At 40.1% G+C, this 26937-nt stretch overlaps 1 protein-coding gene across 1 annotated transcript in view; it reads right to left on the bottom strand.

The window, feature by feature from the left end:
• The window catches only part of rab8b (RAB8B, member RAS oncogene family), a 70869-nt gene extending 44686 nt beyond the window's left edge, over window positions 1–26183 (bottom strand). The window contains exon 1 of the mRNA XM_063070964.1: window positions 26024–26183. Within this exon, the coding sequence (XP_062927034.1) occupies window positions 26024–26147 (124 nt within the window). The 5' untranslated portion in view covers window positions 26148–26183. The remainder of the gene's footprint in view (window positions 1–26023) is intronic.
• Between the last annotated feature and the right edge of the window lie 754 nt (window positions 26184–26937).

Consider the following 26937-nt stretch of genomic DNA (forward strand, 5'->3'; position numbering starts at 1 on the left):
TTAAATTTCCCCCCAAAAAAAGTCAAATTCTCATAACAAATATTTTCAAACCACAACCTTTCCCCAAAACTGGAAGTGTCAGTCTCAATGCTCTATCAACAACATACTTCAATCTGGCAGCCAGCTTTGCTCTACTTGTACCTCTATTAACCATCTGATAACTATCTCCTACAAGACCAAAACCACCATCTCCAAGCTTCTTCCTCGCAATTCATGTGCTGTACCTAATTGAGAAAACAGATCAAAAGGCACTTAGAGCAGATCATTTAGATGAAGTTCCAGTTTTTCCCCTCCTTCCCAGTCTGACAAAGGGTCTAGGACCCAAAATATTCTTTTCCTTTCTATGGATGTTTCTAACTCAGTGTTTTCAGCACTTTTTGTTCTGATCAGTTATATTTGCCATCACAGGATCACAATCCACAAAGCAATAAAGCGCATTGGTCAGAAAGCTGGAACAAAAACAGGAAATACTGGAGATAACTAGCAGATCAGGTAGCAACTAAGAGTGAAACAGTTAAAACATCAGATAAATAAGTTTGTTTCAGAACTGGAAAAGAAAGAATTTTTTTCTTCTACAATGAGCTGGAAAGAATTGAGGGAACGTATCTAATAGGATGAAGACCAAAACTGTGCAGGTGACCTTACAGAGCTGGTGCCACCCAAGAAGAGTGACAAATGGATGGTAATCTTGGCTGATCTATCTAGGGTGTAAATATGGCACCATGAATTAAGTCAAGAGAACAGCATCATGGGGCAGCTACGGGATGTAAAACAAAACAATTTCTGAAAACCAAAAATGAAAGACAGATGGTAGATTAGGGAGCATTTGTAGATGTCTCCATAGCAGAGCTGGGAAGTAAAGTGAAACTTACAATTCATATGGAGTTCAGAAGGTTGCAAAGTGCTTAAACAAAAGCTGAGGTGCTTTTCTTTATCACAACTTTATGACAATGAAGGTTCTTTAATATTACAACAAGATTTAGATCAACCAGGTGAAAGAATAGCTTATGGAATTTAACTTACTGACAAGTGCAGTAATGCATCGAGAAGTTAAACCAGGCCAAAACATAGACGGCAAACGGCAAGGCCTTGGGGAGTACTGTACAGCAGAGATGCAAGGTACAAACAAGTATATAATTCCCCGAAAATGTTACACAGATAGATAGGGTGGCGAAGGTATGTGATACACTTGTCTTAATCAGTCAGGTCAATGAGTGTAAGAGTAGGTATGGCACTTTATGGCTGTACAATCCACTGGCAAGGGGTTATTGAGTCCAGCTTTGGTGGTCATACAATAGGAAGAATATGATTAACACAGGAGTATGCAGAAGCAAAAATAAATAAATAAATCACAAGAATGACGCCAGGACTGGTTGCCTCAAGTATAACAAGAACTTGGACAGGCTGGGACTCATTTCCCTAGAATGAAGAACACTGAAGGGTTACAGAGACTTATAAAAACATGCAGGATGCAAACAAAGTGGATGGCCAGTCTTTTTCTCATGGTTAGTGGAGTCAAACTAGATGTAAGGTGAGAGGGGAAACATTTAATGAAGACGCAAGGAGGCTTTTGTGGTGGGTTGTTACGTAACCAGCAACAATGAGTATCAATCGAGACAGGTTATATAAAAACAACCAAACATTTATTAAACACGGATAAACAATAAAAAGAAATGAAAAACCTTAACCGAAAGTTAACCGAAAGTTAACCGCTATGCGGCCGTTCAACAAATCGCCACTCGGTACTGGTTCTTAAAGCGTTAAATGCAAAAACAGTTCTTAAAGCGGTAAAGTCAGATACAGTTCTTCAAATGGTAAATTCAAAAGTCCAACAAATTTATACACTCAATTGGGAGAGACTTCACTGGAGAAGGATTTCTTCATAGACGCGACCTTCCTGTTGGTTCTGTCCAAAGGATTCACGATGCAGGAAATAAACAGCTTAAAACAACTGACCTTAATTTCTAGAGAGCAAACCTTGCATGAACTTCCTCACTCTTTTGGCAAGAGTTATCTTTGATGCAGGTCGCTACTTCTTCAACGAAGACTCAATAAGGTCGATCCTTTGTTAAACTGCCGAACGATACCAACTTCTCTTAATCCTTCGGGTCCTGTACTTCGATAAAGTCTTCACTCTCCCATACTACTAGAAAAAGGTACATCAACATATCTAGCAAAAATTGCCAATCCAGCACTATTGTACCTTGCAACAGAACGTAACACTCCGTTTTAAAAATGAAACTGCGTCATAAAATAAATACGCAACAGAAACGGAGACACACTAACGTTCGAGCTGGGAAACTAAAAGCTAACTGTGTCATCTGAGGTCTTCCCTTTTATACTCATGGCGAACGTCATCACGTGACCTCACATCGACAGAAAAATTACATCAGGTGACCTCCAAAAGACCATTACATCATTCTCACAAGAACGTCACAAGATCTCCTTGAGGTATGTAACAGGGTAAAATTATAATGTTTAGAAGACATTTGGACAAGTACATAGATACAAAAGATTTAAGGGATATGGGCTAAACAGTAGCTCAGGTAGGCATCTCCGACTCTGCTGTCACTCCAGAAGATCACAGCTAGTCTGACTGCAACCTCCATTCTATATTTCTGCCTACCCACAGAACCTTTCACCCACTTTCTTATCAAGGAGCTATCTACTATTACTTTAAAAAGATGAAGTTCCCTTTAAGAAGCAGTTCCAAAGACTCATTATCCTCAAAACATTTCATCTCATCTGTGAATTGCGTTTTATTATAAAGAACATTCCTCAAAGTAGTAAGACAAAATCATGGCTAGAAATCCTGTATGCTATCACAAATAATTTCTGATTTCAAACCAAGTATGTTCTATGAAGATACTTAGCCACTAAGAACTCAAATTGAGAAAGGCCATTAAGTCCTTCTCATCTGCACTTCAACAGCATAGCTGTCACTTTAATAAACTAACCTGCAAACCTCACTCCTCCACTATCTAAGAATGAATCCACCTCAGTCTTGATTATTGGCAGTAACTAAGCTTTCATAGCCTGTTTGGACAGAAAATTCATCATCATGTAGGTCAAGAAATTCCTTCTCATCTCAATCCTAAATGGCTGACCCACTATTTATTTATTTTTTAAATAGCTGGGACCCTTGACTTTTGATCTCATTGAAGGAAGCATCATCACTGTATCAAAAAAAGTAATGTGACCCACTGACCATAAGACCTAGGTGCAGAATTAGGCCATTCAGCTTACCAAGTCTGCTCTGCCATTCCATCACCACTGATTTATCATCCCTCTCAACTCCATTTCCCTGCCTTCTCCTTGCAACTTCACTCCTCTGCCCCAAACAATGTTTTTTTTTTCAAAAAAAGATCTTTAAAAAGATCCTCCTCAGGTTCGGTCCCATTTGCTATTAGCCTAGCCTCCATTTGACCTTCCATTTCTCCAGGCATCTTAAAATATTAATTTCCAACCTATTATTTTGCAAGCACATTTCCACCGTGGCTGTAGGCCATTAATTCACCCATCTACTTTGAATGCTGCACTTATTTCAATGAAAAGCCTTTAACTGCCTTTTACTCATTTTTCTCCTACTTAGACTAAATAGAAATGTACTGTGTATCCTATCCCTTCCTGACATACTCTGATTACCATTTCCCCCTTTGATTTCCTGCACTCTTGCCCTGTCCTTCATCTTCAATATTTAAATTTACTCCCAGCAGAACCCACTTCTCCCAAGTCACAGGTTTGAAGTCTTATTTACAGCTCTAGTTAATCAACTGGCTGCCCCATTAGAAATGCTCACTCTTTGCTCAGTCTGCTACCAATGTTCCATGAATTGAAACCCATTTCTCCCACAGCAATCTTTGATCACGCATTCATATCTGAACTTGTTGATATTATGACAATGTGACTAGAATAGTAATCTGCAGAAGTCCACCTCTATAGTTCTTCAACCTATCAAATGTTGAAAGTCCTTGACAGAGTGAATGTGGAGAGGATGTTTCCTTTGGTAGGAGAGTCTACGACCAGAGGACACAGCCTCAGAACAAAGGGGTGCCCATTACAATGGAGATGAGGAGGAATTTCTTTTGCCAGAGAGTGGTGAATCTGTGGAATTTGATGCCATAAGCAGCTGTGGAGGCTAAGTCATTGGGTATATATAAGGAAGAGATTGATAGATTCTGATTAGTCAGGGCATGAAGGGATACGGGAAAAATGCAGGAGACTGGGGCTGAGAAGGAAAATGGATCAGCCATGATGAAATGGCAGAACAGACTCAATGGGCCAAATGGCCTAATTCTGCACCAAAATCTTATGGTCTTAAACTTGGCTTCCTGTTTCTCACATTCCTTCAGCAGAACTTCCTATATTCTGTACAATTAGCTTCCAAATGGACCATGGTAACTCTTTCTTTTCCTCTTCCAAGTTCCCCTGCAGCCTTGAGGAGATATTCTTAAATGCTAGCATTAGAAAGTTTGGAAGATACAACTGTAGGTGTTGAAAAGAGCACCGAACACACCATGATCCTTACTCCTCATCAAGAATTTCTGCACAGAAATAGTTTACAGTTGGCTTCAGAAAGTGGAAAGGAAGAGGAATGATATATCAGTTTCCCTGCACATTCCCGAACTCCTGGCTTTTAACATTAGTCTGGAGCGTGTTGAGTGGCTAGGAAAATTGAAAAGGAAATCCATAAAATGGCTGTTCAAATAGCAAGGATATTCCTGTTACAGGGTCAGGAAATAAATTAAACTGAACCTACAATGCACATACATTTCTTTTGTTGACTATCTCTACTGAGCCTCAGATTATACTTATAAACTTAGACAACAATGTTACCAAAACAGTTTTGATCATCTTTTTCTTTTAACATTACCTTTGATGATAAACCATACAGCTAATATCCTTAGAACGAGGTCAAGATTGTCAAGTTATAATTAAACATTTAAATATACATTTGAAACCCCACCTCTTGTTTACATCTTTCAGTACTAACCAGTGTTGCCTTTTAAGAGAGTGACATTGTAAATATTTATGACAAAAATTCCATTAGTGGGATTCAACAAATTGTGTTCCCTCAATCATAAAATCTTCAAAAACACATTACAGGAAAGTTTTAATCCAATAATAATGCAAAGAAAAGCCACTTGTATTGGATACATAAAACAAACTGTCCTAATTTTAAATCTCCGAGAAGCAGTCCAGCTATACTTCCAATAAAATGAAACAGTACAGTATAACACCCATCAAGATTTTGAACACCATACAATACACAATTTCTCTCACTCTTTAGGGAGATAAGGAAAAGGCATGGAAAGCCAGTGTTCCACTTCTCACCATTCAATACCCCTGTGCCTACACTGATGCCCAGTTAAGTAATGGTTTCAAGTTTAGAAATTTCACTCCTTTCAAATCTTTGCCCTGGCTCTTTGAGATAATGTTAAACAATTAACTTTTACTTCAAGAGAAAGTTTAATTGCTCTATCACGGACAACCATGCTTTCAACCATCCTGGGCATTTTCTTGAATTCAGTCCCTAAACCATTTGGCCTACACCTCTTTTACAATGCTCAAAACCAACACAGCCATTTGTCTAAATACCTCTTTGGATAGTTTGGGATGTTGGGACACTTTGCTAATTTAGAAAATCCTAAACAAAAGTTCAGATGATGAAATATGAAACACTGAAAATATTTAGCAAGCAGCAGCTACATTGAGGGGAAAAAGTTGTTTCGTGTTGATGTTGCTTCTCTCTCCAGAAATTCTTCTGAAATTAATGAACATTTTCAGCATTGTATCTATGTAAATATATTTGCATGTTTTGCAGCTACATCAAAAATGCAAATTGATGAACTGATGTGCATACACTTGTAATATTGATTTTGACTTTGCCTAGAACATTCAAATACTAAATCCAATCTTACATTAAAATTGCACATTAGACATGGATAGGTGACTGAAAATAACCACTAACACTACATACAAGTGCAAAATGGCTCATATGTTACAATTCCTTCAATCTGTTTCACTTTTGAAAGGTTTTAGATCTGTAAAGTCTTTCACAATTCACTAAGCTGCTTTACCCAGAAGCACAAAGACTGACCCAACATGATCATTGTCAATACAGTTTCCCTGATATTTAAGCAGTTAGCCTAAAATACATTGCATGAACATTTAGAAACATAGAAAAACTACAGCACAATACAGGCCCTTTGGCCCACAATGCTGTGCCGAACATGTACTTATTTCAGAAATTACCTCGAGTTACCCATAGCTAACTGCATTACCATTTCGATAATAAGCACAAAAATGTCCTGGATATTAAAATGAATGTATAAATTCCACCCTGTTTATCATGCTGATCCCAGAATGAGACAAAGATCAAGAGGCACATTTGATATTACATGCTGCACCACTTCAAAATGATAGGAATGGAATCAAGAAATTGGACAAGTAATGAAAACAGGAATTATGGTTGGTTATGTAAAAAGGTCATGCTAGAGCCAGTATGCCAGGCTAACATTGCTATTGCAAGAAATGGAGCACTTTCAAACATTGTAGTTTCTATGAAATGCAAGCAGACTTTCATTGACACAATCCTATTTACCATCCGATGATCACAGTGGATCCCTGAGCTCAAGTTAGCTAATAATGTCCTGGTTTCCTCAGTTTCAAAAAAAAATCTTTTAACTTGAATAAAGTCAAGTGATCATTCACACTGCTCTGGGGAGAGAATTCACAAACGAAGTTCCAAGTTTAAAAAAAACTCACTTCACCCTTATTCTGAGAAAATGGCCAGGAGATTAAGAACTGGTGCAGAAAAACAGAAAACTTAAAGATGGTGAGGTCAATCATGAAAAGGCAAGTAGTGGCAAAGCTCTGAAGTGCTAGTTTCCACCCACCACAATCCAGTTGCTCTGTTATCTCTTGATTTCAGAGATCTGTCCCCACCCCAACTTGTTATAGCCTCCACCTCATCACCTTCTATGTACACTCTTCAAGAAATATTCAATTTAACAAGCACATATTGCTCAGATAAGGCACCTATCCAGAATCATAGGTTCTCTTGATCTTCATCTAATCAATGGTATTCACTCAGCCCTCTTCAATCCTCTCCCTTCTCAGAAAAACAAAACATATTTACTCTTACTTCTCCAGTTCCAAAAAAGTTCTGTGAACCAAAACATTAATACTCACTCACACTACCTGACCTAATATCTTCAGCATTTTTTATTTTATTCAACTGAAAAATTATTGCAGTTCTAAAACAGAAATGATGAAGCTACAACACTGCAATATAGAAATTCTGTACCGTTTACACTGCTTGAGATAACCATGCTATCAGACATGGGTTCTTCACTTAACTTTGGTCTGTCTTTTCTCATTCAACTTAAAGCATTAGTTGTATTTTATCTCTGAAGGTTGATTTGCATTTTATCTGCCTATAAACACCAGGACCTTATTGGGAAACAGTTTGAAATGTATCGCGATATTTATTGTTAGGTTAATCAATTTTGGGAAACGTTTTCCTTGATTTGAACTTTTCTATAAATACCTTGATTTGCCTCTTTGGAAGTGGCCATGTGATAAAGAACATCTTTACGATGATCATTCAGTTATGGCCTAGACATGACAGCTTTATACAAACTTTGCCTGTGACAAAAGAGGCAGATAAAAAATACAAACGTTTGTAGATTCATACAAATAAATCACATAAAATTAGCAAAGTTAGATACAAAGTTACTCAACACATTGTCCATCTTAGCAATCCAAAATGAACTCAACTGTGCCATTTATTTCCATTATCTTCCCTTATTTTGCTACTTCATAAATAATCAAATCTAAACAATTCAGCTGAAATTTCTTGAACAGCTTAACAGGAACTAACCAAACATTGCTAATGCTTCATTCACACACAAAAAAAACACATTTTGCCTGTGTAGATGCTAACTTTTGGAAATACCATTAACAAAATATTCACTTAAATTTTGTGTTGAACGGAGAGTTAAGACAAACTGTCACCAAAGACAGGGCACGGGGTTATGAATGACTCCATCTCAAAGCGGTAAGGAAGATTGAAGCATCAAGGTGTACGCAGAGGGGGTCAGCAATTACTCCCAACGAAGGCCAGTGGGACAACAAGGGTCAGCAGCAGGTTCGGTAGTGTTCAAACTCGGCATGGCGGTAATTCTTCATGGAAGGACTGAGTTCGGGCGGCTGCTCGCCTCGTATGCTGATGGAAAGATGTTTTCAATATCCTGAGATTTATGTGACTATCAGACTGTACTTTATATTGGTCTCCTTTGGTTTTTTGGTGTTTTCTCTCTCGTGGCTGATTGGCGAGTGGGTGATCTGTTAGCTTTTTCTGTAGGGGATTTGTTACTATTGTCACTTTTTTTCTGTGAGTGAGAGAGTTGGGGGATTATTATGTTTTTCTGTGGGGAGGAGTTGGGGATTTGTTGCTATTGTTGCTGTTTTTTTACTGTGAGGGAGGGGTGGGGGATTTTGGAGTTTGCAAGTTTTGTTTCTTTTTCTTTTTTGTGCTGGGAGGGGTGAAGTTGATGTCTTTTCTTCAACAACTCTCATAGTCTTTCTGTATTTTCTGGTTATCTGGAGTAGACAAATATCAGAGTTGTACATGCATACTTTGACAATAAAATGATGCTCTGAACCTTTGATGGGCAAGATACTAAATTACAATCCGTGACATGCTAACCTAAAATTCAGGAGCACTTAAATGAACTTTGATTCACGATTAAGAAACGCTCACAAATAACAAGATTCAGAAAAATTATGGCAGAGGTAGTCATTTTATTTGTGCCAATTAGAAAGCGCTGTTGCCCAATTCTGCTTTCCAACATTTGGCCCGCATCCCTGACTATACATCCTGATATTATTTAAATCTGTTGAGATGTCTGCCACCAAGCCAACAAAACTGCGATGGTAGACAGCAGCTGCTTCCCAGCTGGAAAGATCTGGGCTCAATCCTGACCTGACCTGACCTGACTGTGGGTACTGCCATGGAGCTTGTACTTTCTCTCCCCATGCCAGCATGGGTTTCTACTGAGATCTCCAATTTCCTCAACTTTCCAAAGACATGCAAGTTGGTATATTAATTTGCCACTGTAAACTGTCATTGGTGTGTAGATGGACGGTAGAATCCGAGTGGGTTTGATGGGAATAGTTGTTTAATTTATTTAGAACAAAGTTATTTTTGTAATTTTTTATGTCGCCATAATATTCAGTAAAAATCGTCCCACAAATCAGTTTCAATGTCTTACAAACACTGAGCCCAAAGATATTGCAAAATAAAATATTTAGCTTAATAGAAGCCTTAGGAATCCCAGTTTCTTGGTCTACAACAAATGCATGTTCTATAAATTACAAATTCAACATTTACACAGTGCCCCTCTTTCTGTTTCCTCTGCACCTTCCTGGATCAATAATGACTGGCTCCCATGCCAGATCTGAGGTGACAGCTGAGGCCATTGTGGGATCTGCACACTCTACTACAGACGGAGAAGGAAAACGGGAAGGATATTTGAAATGATACGCTCCAACATTTTCACTTGGCTTAGAGTCAGAGCCCATTCAGCCCAACAAGTCCATGCTGACCAAGTTTTCCATCCAAATTAATCCCACCTTCAATCCAAATCCCTCTAAACCTTTTCTATCAAGTACTTGTCCAACCGTTGTTAATATATCTGCCTCAACCACTTCCTGCGGCAATTCATTCCATATACTGACCACTCTCTGGGTTAAAAACTGCCCCTCAGGTTCCTATTAAATCTCCGCTCATTCTCCTGTACGCCAATGGGGGGGAAAGAAAGCACCAACCTGCTCAACTTCCCCCTATAACTCAGGCCTTTGAGCCCTAGCAACATCCTTCTGCGTAGTCTCCAATCTGATGGCATGAACATCAATTTCTTGAACTTCCAGTAATGCCCCCCCACCCCCCTCCTTTCCCATCCCCTTTTCCCTCTCTCACCTTATCTCTTTGCCCACCCATCGCCTCCCTCTGGTGCTCCTCCACCTTTCTTTCTTCCATGGCCTTCTGCAGCTCTTCACTTCATCCCTCCATCTTCAGGTTTCATCTATCACCTTATGTTTCTCTCTTCCATCCCCATATCTTTTAAATCTACTCGTCAGATTTTTTTCTCCAGTCCTTTTGAAGGGTTTCAGCCCGAAAAATCGACTGTACTCTTTTCCTCGATGCTGCCCAGCCTGCTGAGTTCCTCCAGCATTTTGTGTGTGTAGATCTCTGAACTCTTTCCAGCTTAAAGGCATTTTTGCTACAGCAAGGTGACTAAAATCAAACATAATATTCCAAATGAAGCCTAACCAATGTCTTGTATAATGGCAACAAAACATCCCAACTTGTATACTTAATGCCCTATCTGATGAAGGACAATATGCCAAAAGTCTTCTACATCACCCTGTCTACCTGCAACTGCACTTTCAAGAAAACATGTACCTGTCTCGTGTCTGGAATATGGCCTGCCCAGGGGAGCTGGCAGTACAATCATTGCCTTAGTGCCAGGAACACTGGACTAGGAAAGAACTTGGAATCTTTGCCAAGAGTGGTGATATCAGTAATCCAAGGGTCAGACGTATAAGGGAAGGACAGTGAACAGTGTTTTATGCAAGGCTTAAGACCCTGATTTTCAAGCACCCTTTTCCCCCCGTTGTACAGTGGCTGCATTGGCATATTGAAGGATGTACCAAAGTTCACTCATATTTGCCAAGGTGGGGACACTCAGGATAAGATAAGCTGTTCACATTTTCAAGGGTGTAACCATGAATCTTTATTTTGGAGAGTGGTGTTGTACAAGAGGATGATGATAGGGAGTACCTTTGTCCTGTGATATGGAGTGAACTTTAGTCAATAAGGACCTGCAATAGTCTCTGAACTCTGCTATACTGAAATAAGGAATGCCTACCATTCCATGCCCACTGCACTTTTGGAAATCTGAGCAATTGTCTGTCCTTCACCTACTCGCATACAGGCAGGGGCTGAAGAGCAAGGCTCCAGACATTAGGACAACAAAGACCATAAGATATAGGAACAGAATTAGGACATTTGGCCCATCCAGTCCGCTCCGCTATTTCCATCATGGCTGATACGTTTCCCTCTTGGCCCCATCTCCTGCCTTCTCTGTGTTGGCAACGAATTCCACACATTCACCACTCTCTAGCTAGAGAAGATCCTCATCTCTGTTTAACTGGACATCCCTCTATTCTGAGGCTGTTCCCTCTGGACTTAAGACTCCCTCACCATAGGAAACATTCACTCTATTGAGGCCTTTCAACATCTGATAGGTTTCAATGAGATCCCTCCTCATTCTTCTGAATTCCAGTGAGTACCAGCCCAGGGTAATCCAACACTTCTCATATAAGCCTTTCAACCCCCGAATCATTTTTGTGAACCTCCTTTGAACTTTCCAAGGTCAGTATATCCTTACTTAGAAAAGGGGCCTAAAACTGCTCACAATACTCCAAGTGAGGCCTCACCAGTGGCCTATAAAGCCCCAGCTTTACATCCTTGCTTTCATATTCTAGTCCTCTCAAAACGAATACTAACATTGTATTTGTTTTCCTCACCACTGACTCAACCTACAAATTAACCTTTAGGAAATCCAGCACGAGGACTTTTGCATCTCAGATTTTTGAATTCTCTCCATGTAGTAAATAGTCTACACTTTTATCTCTTCTACCCACGTGCGTGACCATATACTTCCCGACACAGCACACAATCTGCCACTTCCTTGCCCATTATCCAAATCTGTTTAATTCCTATTGTAGCCTCTCTGCTTCTTCAACACTGCCTGCCCCTCTACCTAACTTTCTATCAGCTGTAAAGCAACCAATACAATACAAAAAGCTGTTCCAACACCGACCTCTGCGGAACATCACTAGTCACCGGCAGCCAATCGGAAAAGGCTCCCTTTATTCCCATTCTATGCCTCTGGTCAATCAGCCAACGCTCTAACCACGCTCGTATCATTCCTGTGAAGCCATGGGCTCGTATCTTGTTAAGCAGCCTGAAGAGCAGCACCTTCTCAAAGGCCTTCTGAAAATCCAAGTACACAAATTCCATCGATTCTTCTTTGTCTATCCTGTTTGCTATTTCTTCAAAGAATTCCAACAGATTCGTCAGACAAGATTTTCCCTTAAGGAAACCATGCCAACTTTGGTTTATTTTATCATGTGCCAAGTACCCCAAGACCACATCCTTAACAATTGACTCCAACATCTCCCCAACCACTAAGGTCAGACCAATTGACCCATCATTTCCCTTCTTCTGCCTCTCCCTTCTTGAAGAGTGAAGTGACATTTGCAATTTTCCAGTCCTCCGGATTCATGCCAGAACCCACTGCTTCTTGAAAGATCATTACTAATGTCTCCACAATCTCTTCAGCCATCCCTTTCAGGAAACTGGAATGTAAACCATCTGGTCCAGGTGACAAATCTTCCTTCAGAGCTTTCAGTTTCCCCAAGCACCTTCTCCTTAGAGATAGCAACTTCAATCACTTCAGCCCTGAGGCTTTTGAACTTCTGGCATACTGTCGGTGTCTTCATCAGTGAAGATTGATGCAAAATACTTTTTCAGTACATCCACCATTTCCTTGACCTTCACTACCTCTCCAACATCATTTCCTAGCGGTTTTTTATCTACTCGCCTCTTTTTCACATATCTGAAGAAACTTTTTTGCATCCTCTTTAATATTCCTGGCTAGCTTACCTACAAAATCCATCCTTTCTTTGACTTTTTTTAGTCGCTTTCTGTTGGTTGTTAAAAGCTTCACAATCCTCTAACTTCCCACTTTTTTCCCCTCTATTATATGGGCTCTCCTTGGCTTTTATATTGCCTTTGACTTCTCGTCACCCATGGTTGCATCATCCTGCTTTTAGAGTACTACATCTTTGGGATGTGCCTTCTGGATTGCTCTCAGAAACAGCAGTCATTGCTGCTCTGCCATCATCCCTGCTAGAGTCCCCTTCCAATCAATTTTGGCCGGCTCCTCTCTCATGCCTCTGAAATTTCCTTTATTCCACTGTAGTACTGATACACCTGATTTAGCTTTTCCTTCTCAAATTGCATGGTGAATTCTATCATATTATGATCACTACCCATAAGGGTTCCTTGACCTTAAGTTCTCTAATCAATTCTGAATCTAGAATAACTGATCCCCTTATGGGCTTAACTACAAGCTGCTCTAAAAAGCCATCTCATGGGCACTTTACAAACTCCCCCTCCTGAGATCCAGCACCAACCAGATTTTTCCCAATCTACCTGCATACCGAAATGCCCATCGTAACATTGCCATTTTGACATGCATTTTCCATCTCCTGTTGTAATTTGTAGACCACATCTTTGCTACAGTTTGGAGGTTTGTATATAAATCCTACCAGGGTCTTTGTACCCTTGCAGCCTCTTAGCTCTACTCACAACAATTCTATACCTTCTAATCCAATGTCACCTCTTTCTAATTACTTGATTTTAATTTTTACCAACTGAGTTACCCCACCCTCTCTGTCTACCTGCCTGGCCTTTTGATACAACGTTTATCCTTGGACATTAAATTCCCAGCTATAATCTTCTTTCAGCCACAACTCAGTAATGCCCACAATGTCAAACATGCCAATCTGTAACTGTGCTACAAGTTCATATACCAGATTCCATATATTGCTTGCATTCAAATATAACACTTCAGTCCTGCATTCATCACCCTTTTCGAGTTAGCCTCCCTTTTACATTGCAGCTCATCCCATTGTCAACAATTTTGACCTATCATCAGCCTGTCCTTACTAGGAGTCTCACTGCACATTGCCTGTTTGTAAACCAACTACCTTATCCTCAGCACTACCACTGGTTCCCATTCCCCTGTCAGATTAGTTTAAACCCTCCCAAACAACTCTAGCAAACCTGCTCGCAAGGATATTGGTCCCCCGAGTTCAGGTGTAACCAACCCATTTGTACAGGTCATATCTTCCCCAGAAGAGATCCCCATGATCCAGAAATCTGAACCCCTCAGCCATGCAATCATCTGCCAAATGCTCCTATTCTTACTCTCACTGCCTTGTGGCACAGACAGAAATCCAGAGATTACTACCCAGGAAGTCTTGCTTTTCAGGTTTCTACCTAGGTCCCTAAAATCTCTCTTCAGGACTTCCTCACCTTTCCTATCTACATCATTGGTACCAATATGTACCAAGACTACTGGCTACTCACTCTTCCACATTGTGTCCAGGGCATTCTAATCCAAGAGATGTCCTTGAGTCTGGCACCTGGGATGCAATTCATGATCTGGGTGTCTCCATCACGTCTACAGAATCTCATCTCTATTCCTCTAAGTAATCTCCCATCACTAATGCAGTCTCCTTCACCTTCTTTTCTGAACCATAATGCCAAACTCGATGCGTGAGACCCAGTCGCCGCGGCTCTCCCCTAGTAGGTCGTCCCGCTCAACGGTATCCAAAGTGGAGGGGATGCCCACAGGGGTACTCTGTACTGGCTGCCCATTACCCTTTATTCACCAGACAGTCACTAGTTTCTTGCCTCCTGCAACCCAAAGGTAACTACCTTTCTGTAGCTCCGATCTATCAGTTCCTCAGTCTCCCGTATGAGCCGAAGATAACTGAGCTTCAGCTCATACCAAAGAAGTGGTGCGGGAGGAAGATGAGTGGCTATGGGATTGCTTTGAGTTGACTGACTGGGCCATATTCAAGGAATCACCTGTGAATCTGAATGAATACACCATGGTCGTCATTGATTTTATGGAAACTGTCGTAGATCAGTGAGTCCCCACAAAGTCAGTTTTTCCTAATCAAAAGCGTGGATGAACCATGAGATTTGCAATCTGCTGAGGGCCAAATCAGAGGCATCTCTATTCTGCCACTCAAGAAAGTTACAAGGGGTCCAGGTACAATCTCTGAAAAGTCATCTCACAGGCGAAGTGGGAATTCCGAACTTGAATCAAGGATGCTCGACAGTTGTGGCAGGGCTTGAATGCTATGAACTCTTACAAAGTGAAACCAAGCGACATAGATGACAACAAAGCTTCACTTCCAGATCAGCTCAATACCTTTTGTGCTCGCTTCGACTGTAGAAACATGGAGGAACTATCACAAACTCTCCAGACTCCGAGCCCATGATTTCCGTCTGAGGCTGATGTGAGAGCATCCTTCAGGAAGGTGAACCCACAGAAAGCATCGCCTCAGATGGGGTAACTTGGCAGATTACTAAAGACCTGTGCTGATCAACTAGCTGGAGCGCTCACTGAAATCTTTAACCTCTTGCTTCAGCAGTATGTGATACGAACCTGCTTTAGACAGGCCTCAATTATATCAGTACCAAAGAAGAACGTAGTAACCTGCTTTAATGACTATTGTCCAGGAACATTTATATACTTTTGTACATGGTGCTTAGAAGATGGTGAGGAAACATATCAACTCCTGCCTGAGAAGTGACTTGAATCAGTTCCAGTTTGCCTATCAGCACAACAGGTCCTTAGCAGATGCTATTTCATTGGCACTTTACTCAACCCTGAAACATCTGGACAGCAAGGGTGAATACATCAGGATGTGCTCTATCAACTACAGCTTGGCATTCAATACTATCATCCTCTCAAAACTAATCAATAAGCTTCAAAACCTTGGCCTCAATACCTCCTTGTGCAATTGGGTTCTTGATTTTCTCACTTGCTGACCCCATCAGTTTGGATTGGCAACTGCCGCCATAATCTCCATCAGCACAGGTGTACGGGCTGCATTCTTAGCCCCCTGTTCTACTCACTTTACACTTGTGACTAATGTGGCTAAGCACAGCTCTAATGCCATATTTGTTTGCTGACGACATCACTATCATAGAAGGGAGATTGAAATTCTGGCCACCTCTAACTCAATGTCAGCACAACCAAGGAGCTGATTTTTGACTTCAGGAGGATGAAACCAAAGGTTCACGAGCCATTCCTCTTCAGGGGATCTGAGATAGAGAGGGTCAGCAACTTTAACTTCCTCAATGTTATAATTTCAGAGGGCCTGTCCTGGCTCCAGCAGGCAAGTGCAGTTACAGAGAAAACATGGTAGCACCCCTATTTCCTCAGGAATCTGCAAAGATTCAGCATGATATCTATAACGTTGACTAACTTCTTTAGATGTGTGGTGGAGAGTATATTTTACTGGCTGCTTCACAGCCTGGTATGGAAACACCAATGTCCTTGAACAGAAATTCCTACAGTAAGTAATGGATATTCCATCACAGATAAAGCCCTCCCCACCACTGAGCACATCTACACAGAGCTCTGTTGCTCGAAAGCAGCATCCATCATCAGGATCCCCACCACCCAGGTCATGCTTTCTTCTCACTGCTGCCCTCAGGAAGAAGGTACAGGAGCATCAGAACTCACCACCAGGTTCAGGAACAGTTATTACCCCTCAATCATCAAGCTCTTGAAAAAAGGGGATAACTTCATTCATATTAATATATGTATATTTATTCTGGATTGAATGCTATGCATGCCAAAGGAGTTTGGCCCAAAACGTCGACTGTGCTTATTCCCCCCCACCCCCATGGATGCTGCCTGGCCTGCTGAGTTCCTCCAGCATTTTGTGTGCGTTGCTCGGATTTCCAGCATCTGTAGGTTTTCTCTTGTTTGTAATGTAATGACCTGGATTTGATTAGGAAGCTTAAGGTAAAGAAACCCTTCGGAGGCAGTGATTATAATATGATAGGATTCACCCTGCAGTTTGAAAAGGAGAAATTAAAATTGGATGCATCAATGTTACAGCTGACCAAAGGGAATTACAGAGGCATGAGAGGGGAGCTGGCCACAGCTGAATGGAAGGGGACACTTGCAGGGATGACAGAATAGCAATGCCTCATGTTTCTGGGGTAAATTTGGAAGACACTGGAAAGAAACTTCCCAAACATGAGGTAGTATTCTAATGGGAGGATGAGGCAACCATGACTAATAAGGGAAGTCAAAAACAGCTTAAAAACTAAAGAGAGGGCATATAATATGGCAAAAATTAGTGGGAAGGTAGAGGATTGGGAAGCTTTTACGAACAGGAGGCAACTAATTTCATGGGTTTTCCCTAGATCTTCCAGTATCCTCCCACAGTCCAAAGATATACCAGGCAGATTAATTGGTAATCTTACACTGTCTCGTGATTAGGTCAGGGTTTTGTCAGGGTTTGCTGGGTTAGTGTGGATTGAAGGGTTGGAAGCCTGTGCCATGCCGTATCACTAAATAGACAGATAAATAAAATTTTAAAAATAATTTAATTTTTTAAAAAGTTCTAAAATATATATATTTTTAGAATTTATTTTGGGACAAGAGTGGATACCAGACCGCTGGAAAATGACACTGGAGAGGTAGTAATAGGGGATAAAGAAATGGCGGAAGAACTTAAGTACTTCGTCAGTCTTCACTATGGAAGACATTAGTAGTATTGCAAAAATGTGAGTGTCAGGGGGCATTAGTGTATACAGTTACGTTTTCAGAAGGCCTTTGACAAGGTGCCACACTTAAGGCTACTTAACAAGCTAAGTGTCCATGATATTTCAGGAAAGTTATTAACACGTATAGAAGATTGGCTGACCGTCAGGAGGCAAAGGGTGGGAATATTGAATGGCTAGTGGTGACTAGTTGTATGCCATAGGAGTCAGTATTGAAACCATTTCTTTTTAAGTTATATGTCAATTATTTTGATTAACTAATTGATGACTATGTGGCCAAGTTTGCAGATGATATGAAGATAGGTGGGGGGGGGGGGAGGAGGAGGTTTAGGAAGCAGGGTGTCTGCCAAAAGACTTGAGACATATTGGGGAATGAGCAAATAAATGACAGAAGGAATATAGTGTAGAGAAGTGCATGGTCATGTATTCTGGCAGATCTCCAACAACCGATTCCCCAAAAACTATACCATAACTTATCTTTACGTTTAAAATATAACCAGCAATGAAAGACAAATATAATCTATATTTCACATTTTGAACCAGGATGTTAATCGTCTCTAAAGTTTAAAACACAGTAGATGTTAAAATAGAGGAGAAAGATTTGTGATTAAAAATTATTAAAAATGTGTGATTACCAAAAATAACTCAATCTACCTGAAAAAGTACAGATAAATTATTACTACTGGCAGAGAAAACAGAAGAGGTCTAATCTTAAACCCTAAATTGACAGCAGCCACCCTATCAACTGGTAGAATTAAATCCAATTGTCAGTCAGATAGAAAATCTATTGAGTATCACGAAGCAGTCCATGCAACAAAGGAGCGGGTAAACAAGGTTTCAATCGAAGCTTTAGCAACCTGATGTCTTTCTGAGTCACTTAACAGCATTATAACTACAACATAATGCAGAAGACAAAATTTAGACATGATTATTTCCAGAGATGTCTGGAGAGAAAAATTAACAGCTATGAAGATATTTGCTTGTCTGACCTTTACTGACAATAACTGTGTATTTTCAATATCCAATTTCAGTTTTCCAACACTTGCATGGAGCTTCCTAAAATCAAAGTTCAATTTATTATCAGAGTACATACATGTCACCACATTCAACAACACTGAGATTCTTTTTCCTGCGGGCATACCGAGCAAATCTATAGAACAGTAATTGTACACAGGATCAATGAAAGAGCAAGAACATAGAAAACAGTGCAAATAAAAAATAAATAGCAATAAATAATGAGAGTACGAAATAACAAGACAAAAAGACCTTAAAGTGAGAGCATTGGTTGTGGGAACACCTCAACAGATAAGTACAGTTATCCCCTTTGGTTCAAGAGCCTGATAGTTGAGGCGTAGTAACCGTTCTTGAAGCTGGTGGTGTGAGTCCTGAAGCACCCTACCCTCTACGCGACGGCAGCAGCGAGAAAAGGGTGGTGAGGATCTGTGATGATGGATGCTGATTTTCTATGACAATGTTTCATATCGATGTGCTCAATGGTTGGGAAGGCTTAACCTTGATGTACTGGGCTGAATCCACTATCTTTTGTAGGATTTTCCATTCAAGGCTGCTTCCCATACCGGCCATAATGCAGCCAGCCTGCACACTTTCAACCACAGATCCAGAGAAGCTGGTCAAGGTTTTCGATGACCAGCAATAAAAGACATGTATGAACTGAAAATGCAAAATGAATGCCCTTTCACTTGGGTTATATTATGTTAGAGTTTGTGAAAATCACTCACAACTTTTGTCTGTTATACTCCATTCTTGCTTTGGAAACATCACCGCGTTTAAGCAGTGAAACAGGCCAAGATGAAACTGTTGTATAATACCCTTGGGACAAACAATGGAAACACTCTGGGCATGAACTAATGGAAGTAATTTACATTTTAAGAAAAGGCTGACTTAATGCAGTAGTAATATTGCAATTTTCTTCCCTTCAATACATTTGGTGTACCTCTCACTACCAGTCTCTCTCTTTCAACTAGGCTTCTCTATTACACTGGGGAAAGGAGAAAACAAGAAAGAGACCTCATGGGCCAGACGTGGCCATATATGCCATAGACAAGAGATTCTGCAAATGCTGGATATCTTGAGCAACACACGAAAAACCATGGAGGAACTCAGCAAGTTATGCAGCATCTTTGTCTTAAAGAAGTGTCTTGGTCTGAAATATCAACTGTTTATTCACCTCTGTAGACGTTTCCCAACTCACCAGGTTCCTCTCGTATTCTGTGTTTGTTGTGATATATGCCCTAGACTTCTTCAATCAAACCAAATGCACAGATACCATTTTAACAATCAATATACAACCCCAAATGTTAATTGTGTTCAGCATTGTGGTAGAACAGAGCATTCACCCAGCTATGTTTCCCATCTTCTCCATAGTATCTGATGCTAGAATGATAGTAGCAATCAAATAAGCTTTTACACTGTAAACACGCTATATAAAAACATATCTCGTATGTTTGACATAAATTAATGGATACAAAAAACATGGCACATGTTCAATTAATGACTGATTGTAGAGAATTCCGGTTAATGGGACAGCCGCTTATTTGGGGCAACTTTTAAAGAAAAAAAAGATGAACCAAGAAAATAGCCGGGATTCCCTTTGTTTATTTGTGACACCATCCAATTAATTGGGACAAGAAACTGTCACTGAACAGTTTTTTAAAAAATCGCTCCAGTTGCATGTGTTTTGAGATCAAAAAGCAGTGATTTTTGTTACCGATAGTTGGTGAGAAATAAGCACCAAGACAATTCTGAACGAGTTTGCTCACTGCGGTTTCAGCATTCAGGCTTGGAGATGCCAGAAACAACCGGGAGTGAAAATAAAACAATTTCACTACTTCAACAAGTTAAAGACTAGGAAGAATTTGAAGGTATTGACAATCATCTTGAACGTTACAATGAAAATGAAGATTTGGAAGATGCAATCATCAAAAGTACTGAATGAAGGCAATCCATTATCTGCAATCTGTGTCTGCACTAATTTTGTTAATTTACAATCAAAAGAACACAACAGTGTACAATGGATTAATTTTTCTGTCAGTAACTATTAGGAACCAATACAGGATTTTATAGTACTGTAGCGGTATTGGTAATGTTCCAATTTCTTCTGTATTTTATTGAAAAACGTAATTTGTTACTCAGTTAAATGGTAATTTGACTTTTTTTATACTGTACCTTTTTAACTATTTCCATGAAACTTTGCCTATTGGGTCAAAATATACTGGTGTCGATGTGTCCCAATTAACTGGAATCAGCTCCACCTCCACTGATATAATTTATGTATAACATTATTTTAATCTGGTGGATGATGGATAGACTTAAATTAGTACATCTCCTCTCAACTTTAAAGTAAATTACAAACACTTTCTCTGAAATATCGAACACCTTCGATTGCAGAGTGATTCGTGACTGGGAAAGAACCTTAATCCCGAGGGGTGTTTCAGCTTCACGAAAACCATTAAGGAAATTGTATGGACACCTTGTTCCAATTAATTAACAAAAATCAAAGAAAAGGAGTGATCTTAGAATGACTATCATTTTGATTCTAAACACCAATTAAAACTATATTAACTATAATGCTGAGATACATCCTAGGATGCACTGGGACACATCACGAATGATGTAACCTGGGGTCATCAGGTGTTTCAGGTCTCTCAATATCAGACACCCTCGCCCAGGAGACTCTGCCAGGGTTGATCAGGCCCCATCTTATGTCTCAGCAGCATTGACCCATGGGTCACACCTCTTGATCAATAGCTACCTGGAGGATTGCTCAGCCTCTGTGACAGTCTACATCTTTCCAGATGAAAAGCCACAATACTTGGCTCAAAGTCTACAGTAAACTTTTCAAGATTCAACTTGTAAATATCTAGTCTCATAACTGTACAAAGTCTGATGCCTTAATGTCAAGAGCTTGGTACCAATTTCAGGTAGGCTGGTCACGATGGCATAACAAACCAACTTCAGCACAAAACCATGCAATAGGAACTCAGTGAGTCAGGCAACATACGTGGAAGGAAATGAACAGTCATCGTTTAAGCTGAGACCTTCATCTGGAGCAGCTTCATCACTGGGTCTCAACTGAAGTTGTGTCTATTCATTTCCCACCCTTGATGTTACTTGTCCCACTGAATTTCTTCAGCAGTTCTGTGTTGCAGTTTCTCTGTCTCTGTAACAATCATGTTCACTTACGTTGTAGTGAAGATACAAAGTTTCCAGTCCTCATCTCTGCTCCAGTAGCCCCAGGTGAATATAATTTCCTGGTCACCAAGTAGACCTACACTTACAGCTCAAATCACCTACCACAACAGATTTGGTCAAGTTCAGGAACAAGAGAAAAGAAAATATTTTGAAGATTAAAAAAAACACTGATCACTGCAAAAAATGTGGGTTTTCATATTACAACCCAATGCCAAGACTTAGGCATTCTTTGCCAAAAGTGAATTTACACATTCTTTAAAATTAAAAGGGAATGTTATTACTTTTAAAGAGGAATATTTAAAAAAATGCAAGCAGTAATTAAGGAATTCACACATTTATACTGTAACTGTGGTAAAGATCTAAAATGGACACAATCTTAATGGAAATATCCACATTACAGTTTACAAATTTAAAAATTCAGTTATTGGTTTAATTATTTACTATGTTTCACTTCCACGTGTTCAGATGACAAAAAAATACAGGCATTCTGCTTGATCATGTAGGGTTTCTCTTCAATCATTTAAGAACAAAACCAAAATGCAAAAAGCAAATTTAAGATGCCGAAACAAACCAGCAAAACCTAATTCCAAAATTAACTTCTATTGCAGGTGAAAAAACACATTTACCACTCTTTACAGCAAATTTGCCAGAGTTTAAACATTTGAACCACATCATATATTTGTAGAAGCCCACAATTCCGGACTCCATCAAAATACAACAAAACCAAATAATTAAGTAGACTCACCACCATTAAGTGAAGCTTAAGTTAAATGTTACCATCTATAATGACAAACTTGCATTAATCAATTTAGCTCCAGTATTAATCAAGGCTTCAGAGCACATTTTACAACCGGATTTTCAATTATGTGACTGTCATTTTGTTTTAATTATAATTCTTCCTGAATGGAATTTAATTCCATTATTCACTATGTTTCTTTTTACTTAAAAAAACAAATAAGGACACAGCTGTCCACTGTAATTGCACAATTTCAAATTAATGGAATTACTTGAAATTTCAAAAACAATGGTGTAATTACACACTTTAATCAACCAAACATAAATGGTGACCAATTGTGCAAATCCTACATCATAAATAGGAAGCCCTACAATATTTTGTATTTGCTTCACCATTCAATGAGATCAAGGCTAATCCTTGCCCAGTTTTATTTTCCTCTTCATTCCTTTCATCCCTGGACTATAAGAACAAAAGAAATCTAATGGTCTCAGTTTTGAATATACTCAACAGTCTGAGAATTTTAAACCCTTTTCACAGATCTAAGAAAAAGTAACTCAGCTACATCTTAAGTGTCAGGGATATTCATGACAATGAGGACAATCTGTAATGGTAAATTAGAGTCAAGAATCAGGCTCATTACCGCCGACATACGAGGGGTGATTGATAAGTTTGTGGCCTAAGGTAGAAGGCGATGAGGAGAAACTTCAAACTTTCTGCATTTTCACTCAAAGAGTTGAACTGCACATGCATGTAATGAGAGCTGTATAACTCATCTCCTTTGACCCTAGGCCACGAACTTATCAATCACCCTTGCTGTGGACCACTTGGAGGTCCAAGACGCTCTTGTTACATGCACGTGCAGTTCAACTCTGAGTGATAATGCAGAAAGTTTGAAGTTAATAACTCATCTCCTTCTACCTTAGGCCGCAAACTTATCAGTCACCCCTGCTGTGTACCACTTCTACAAAGAAGGGCTCCACCACCGCTGGACTACAGGTGTACATGTAGGAGGGGACTATGATGAAAAATAAATGTGTTAGGTTTTCTAAAATTGACTCCTTCTACCTTAGGCCATGAACTTATCAATCACCCCTCGTATGTCATGAAATTTGTTTTGAGGCAACAGTACAATGCAACACATAAAAAGTTACTATAAGTTGCAATGAGAAAAAATAGCAGTGCAAAAAGAGAGCAAAAATAATGAGGTAATGTTCATGGACCATTGAGAAATCTGATGGCATAGCGAAAGAAGCTATTCTTAAAATGTGTGTCTTCAGGGTCCTGGACCTCCTCCCTGAAGGTAGAAATGATAAAAATGCCTTGGATAGTGAAGGTCTTAAATGATGGATGCTGCCTTCTTGAGAACAATGATCCTTACCAGTTCAAATGTTATTTTACTTGCAGCAGTTTAGGACAAGGGCAAAAATGGGGCAGAGAATTTCCTATACTACTAACAATTTCGGTTTAGGCATTTCCTAAAGTCTGCTTTTGCTTTATTCTCATCTTTGCTGAAGTAAACACCAAACAAGGTTTGAGTTCCACTTCCGTTCCATTTACACAGAACTTCTGATCTTAATGCCAGATGCATGAGCTGCAACCTACTTTGACGTGGGAGCTCTGCAAATGCGTGGTTAAGCAACTTTGAGGGTTGAGAAAATGTACACTCCTACATTAAAAGAATTGTGGGCAGAAATTGTAAAATATTACACTGACATGATACTGCATTACGTTAAGTATAAACAGCAGCCTAGGTAGAGAACTAGCTGAATAGAACAGACTTCCTCTGTAACCTAATTATTATTACAAAACCAAACTCTCTCTGGCATGCTAATGCAAATTAAAGTGAATGCAATGTTTAAAAGCCAGTAGGCATCACACTTAGATGTAGAAGCCATGGCTATGTTGCAACTTGTTTGGTATACCTACCAAATATAAAATGATGTATCTGTAAAATGGCAGTCAAAGCAGTACACTAAAGCAATACAAATATGTGAACAATTCAAACTAAATCACTTCAAAAATGCTTCGAACACAAAAAAAATTCCCAACAACTGATGAGAATTTCCCAGTTTGAAATGGACAAAATGCAAATACATGGGGCCAATACGGAACTATAATTTAATGATAATTGGTAGGATTACTTTGGTTTGAGGCAAGTGCTGGACTATCTACAGGAAGTGTGCATACTTCACATGAGACAAGCAGAAACTAATCTACACCCGATCATCAGCTTTTATTTGTACTGAAAGTTTGGTTTTGAGATGAATATTGTAACAAGTCTCCACAGGTGCTTGAAATATACAGATCAAAAATGAAACAGATGACATTTGCGTTCAGAATATGGCTCAAATTGAGTTACATTTTTAAACAATCAGGAAATTCTAAATTGTGGTTTTCGACCTCAAACTTAATTAACAGTTCTCCCACAAAGCAAAAAAATAGTACGGATATGGAAATATGAGAACAGATGTTGAGGATACAGCAGGGCAATGGAGAGAGAATCTGTAGAATACTGTTTGCAATTTTTATTTTATAAAAGTACTCTACTCATTTCAAAACTCATTCAATTCAGGTTGTAATGCTTAACCTTACAACTTAGCAGTACAATGCCAGACATGCGAGTCTTGAAACATACAAGTTCTAGTAATCTTAGCATATGATCTACAATGACATTATAATTTTGTCTGGTCAAAGATTCGACACCTTGGTTGACAGGGCATGTCTATGCCTAACATATCATCCAAGTTAGGGACTAACCTGCACACAACTTTCGAGAGGCACTTCCATGATCTGCAGAAGTGGCTATGACTCAGCACAGAACCAGGTTAACAACTTTACCAGTAACATAGAAGAGTACAGCACAAACTTAAGCAATTTGGCCCACCATGTCTGTGTCCAACACAATTCCAAATTCTATAGTACACACCTTTACACTCCCTGCATTATCATGGAACTATTTAACAGCTTAAATGACTATTGAATGTACTTCAACTACTAACGTTGGCAGCTCATTATTCTGGGGAATTACCACTAAAGTGCAAAAGAAAATTCCCGTCCTCTATATATATTTTTTAAAAACTTTCCCCCTCCCATCAATGCAGTTGGTGCTCTGGTGGGGCTACTGCTCCAAAGTCAAAGCCCAAAGACAGTGTAGCGGAGCAAGATCAAAATACCACTGCGCCCTTCCAGTCATTTAACAGCAACAGATCCCAGGATTGTGTTTGCGAGAGCGCAATCATTGCCGATAGAACGGAATCGTTGTTGATAACAGGCCCCGAGAATATGAACCGGTAACTGTCGCCCTATGGGAGGCGCCTTGACAGCAGCAAGCCCGCGGGTGGGGGCCAGGCACGCGAAACAACTTGACAGCAGATCAGGTGGCGGTAGTGGGTCACTGACAATAGCAGACCCCGGTATGGGAAGGGGCGAACAACCGGGCCCGCGGTGGTGGAGGGCTGAGGGGAAGCCCGGGGAAGGATCGAGTGGAAACCGCTATGGCTAGCGGTAGGATCCGGAGACATGGGGGATGGGGGAGAAAGGAAAGTGGTCGGAGGTGGGGTGGGGTGGGGGGAAGCCCGACACCAACAGGCCCAGGGGAAGGAGGGAGCCTCACTCACCTATCGTGGAGATGAAAGTCGTGTTGAAGGCGTCCTCCGAGAAGCGGAAAAGGAGGCAGGTTTTGCCGACGCCGCTGTCACCGATCAGCAGCAGCTTGAAGAGGTAATCGTACGTCTTCGCCATGTTGGGACGGCTGAGCGGGCGGCGGCGGAGGGGAGAGTGGCTACGTGAGGGGCGGAACGTCACCAGCAGCCTCGCAGCTCATTGGCTGGTGGCTGACGCCATTGCGCGGATCGATGGGCCCCCAAATACTGCCGCAATCGCTGATGGGAATTGTAGTCCTTTCTGCGGCTGCGCTGTGAACAGTCATTCCGTGGGTAGTTTCATTTCTCATTATCTTCTATCAGTCTATTGTTATTAAGCGTTGCGAATGGAATTGATGCGCATTTTCCCTTTGCTTTGAGAAGGAAAGGCCCAGAGTTCAAATACTATATGTCAAAAGCTCCTATATGAGATGTACTCCTTAGATCGATAAAACAAAAAAATGTACACATTGATTTGTCAAAATGAAGATGGTTATCTACCAATTTAAGCATTTGATAACATTTAAACGTTTGATAAAAGCAGAGATAGGGTGGTTCTTGTTTGCCGCTTATCTGGCCTATGTAGAGCCATCTGTACTTCTTGTATCCAAAGCTCTCCTCCTTACAGTAAACGAGTTTTTGTTATCACCTGCAAGCTTCTGGAATGTATTGGCTGGCATCTATAGTGGCAGCAGTGACTTTACATCATTCAAAAAGGTGCGTGATGTATCTGGAAGGGAAAGGCTGTGGAAGAGGGACTAGCTAGAGAACTCATATAGATTTTGTATAAATCAGAAATATACACTCCAAAAGGAAAGGGATGAAAAGCTGACCCTGTGAAATCCCATTAGGAGCAGCCTTCCAGATGCACGTGATCTGTTAACCATTAC

This window comes from Mobula hypostoma, chromosome 18 (assembly GCF_963921235.1).
Source record: "Mobula hypostoma chromosome 18, sMobHyp1.1, whole genome shotgun sequence".
In the NCBI taxonomy this organism is placed as follows: domain Eukaryota; kingdom Metazoa; phylum Chordata; class Chondrichthyes; order Myliobatiformes; family Myliobatidae; genus Mobula; species Mobula hypostoma.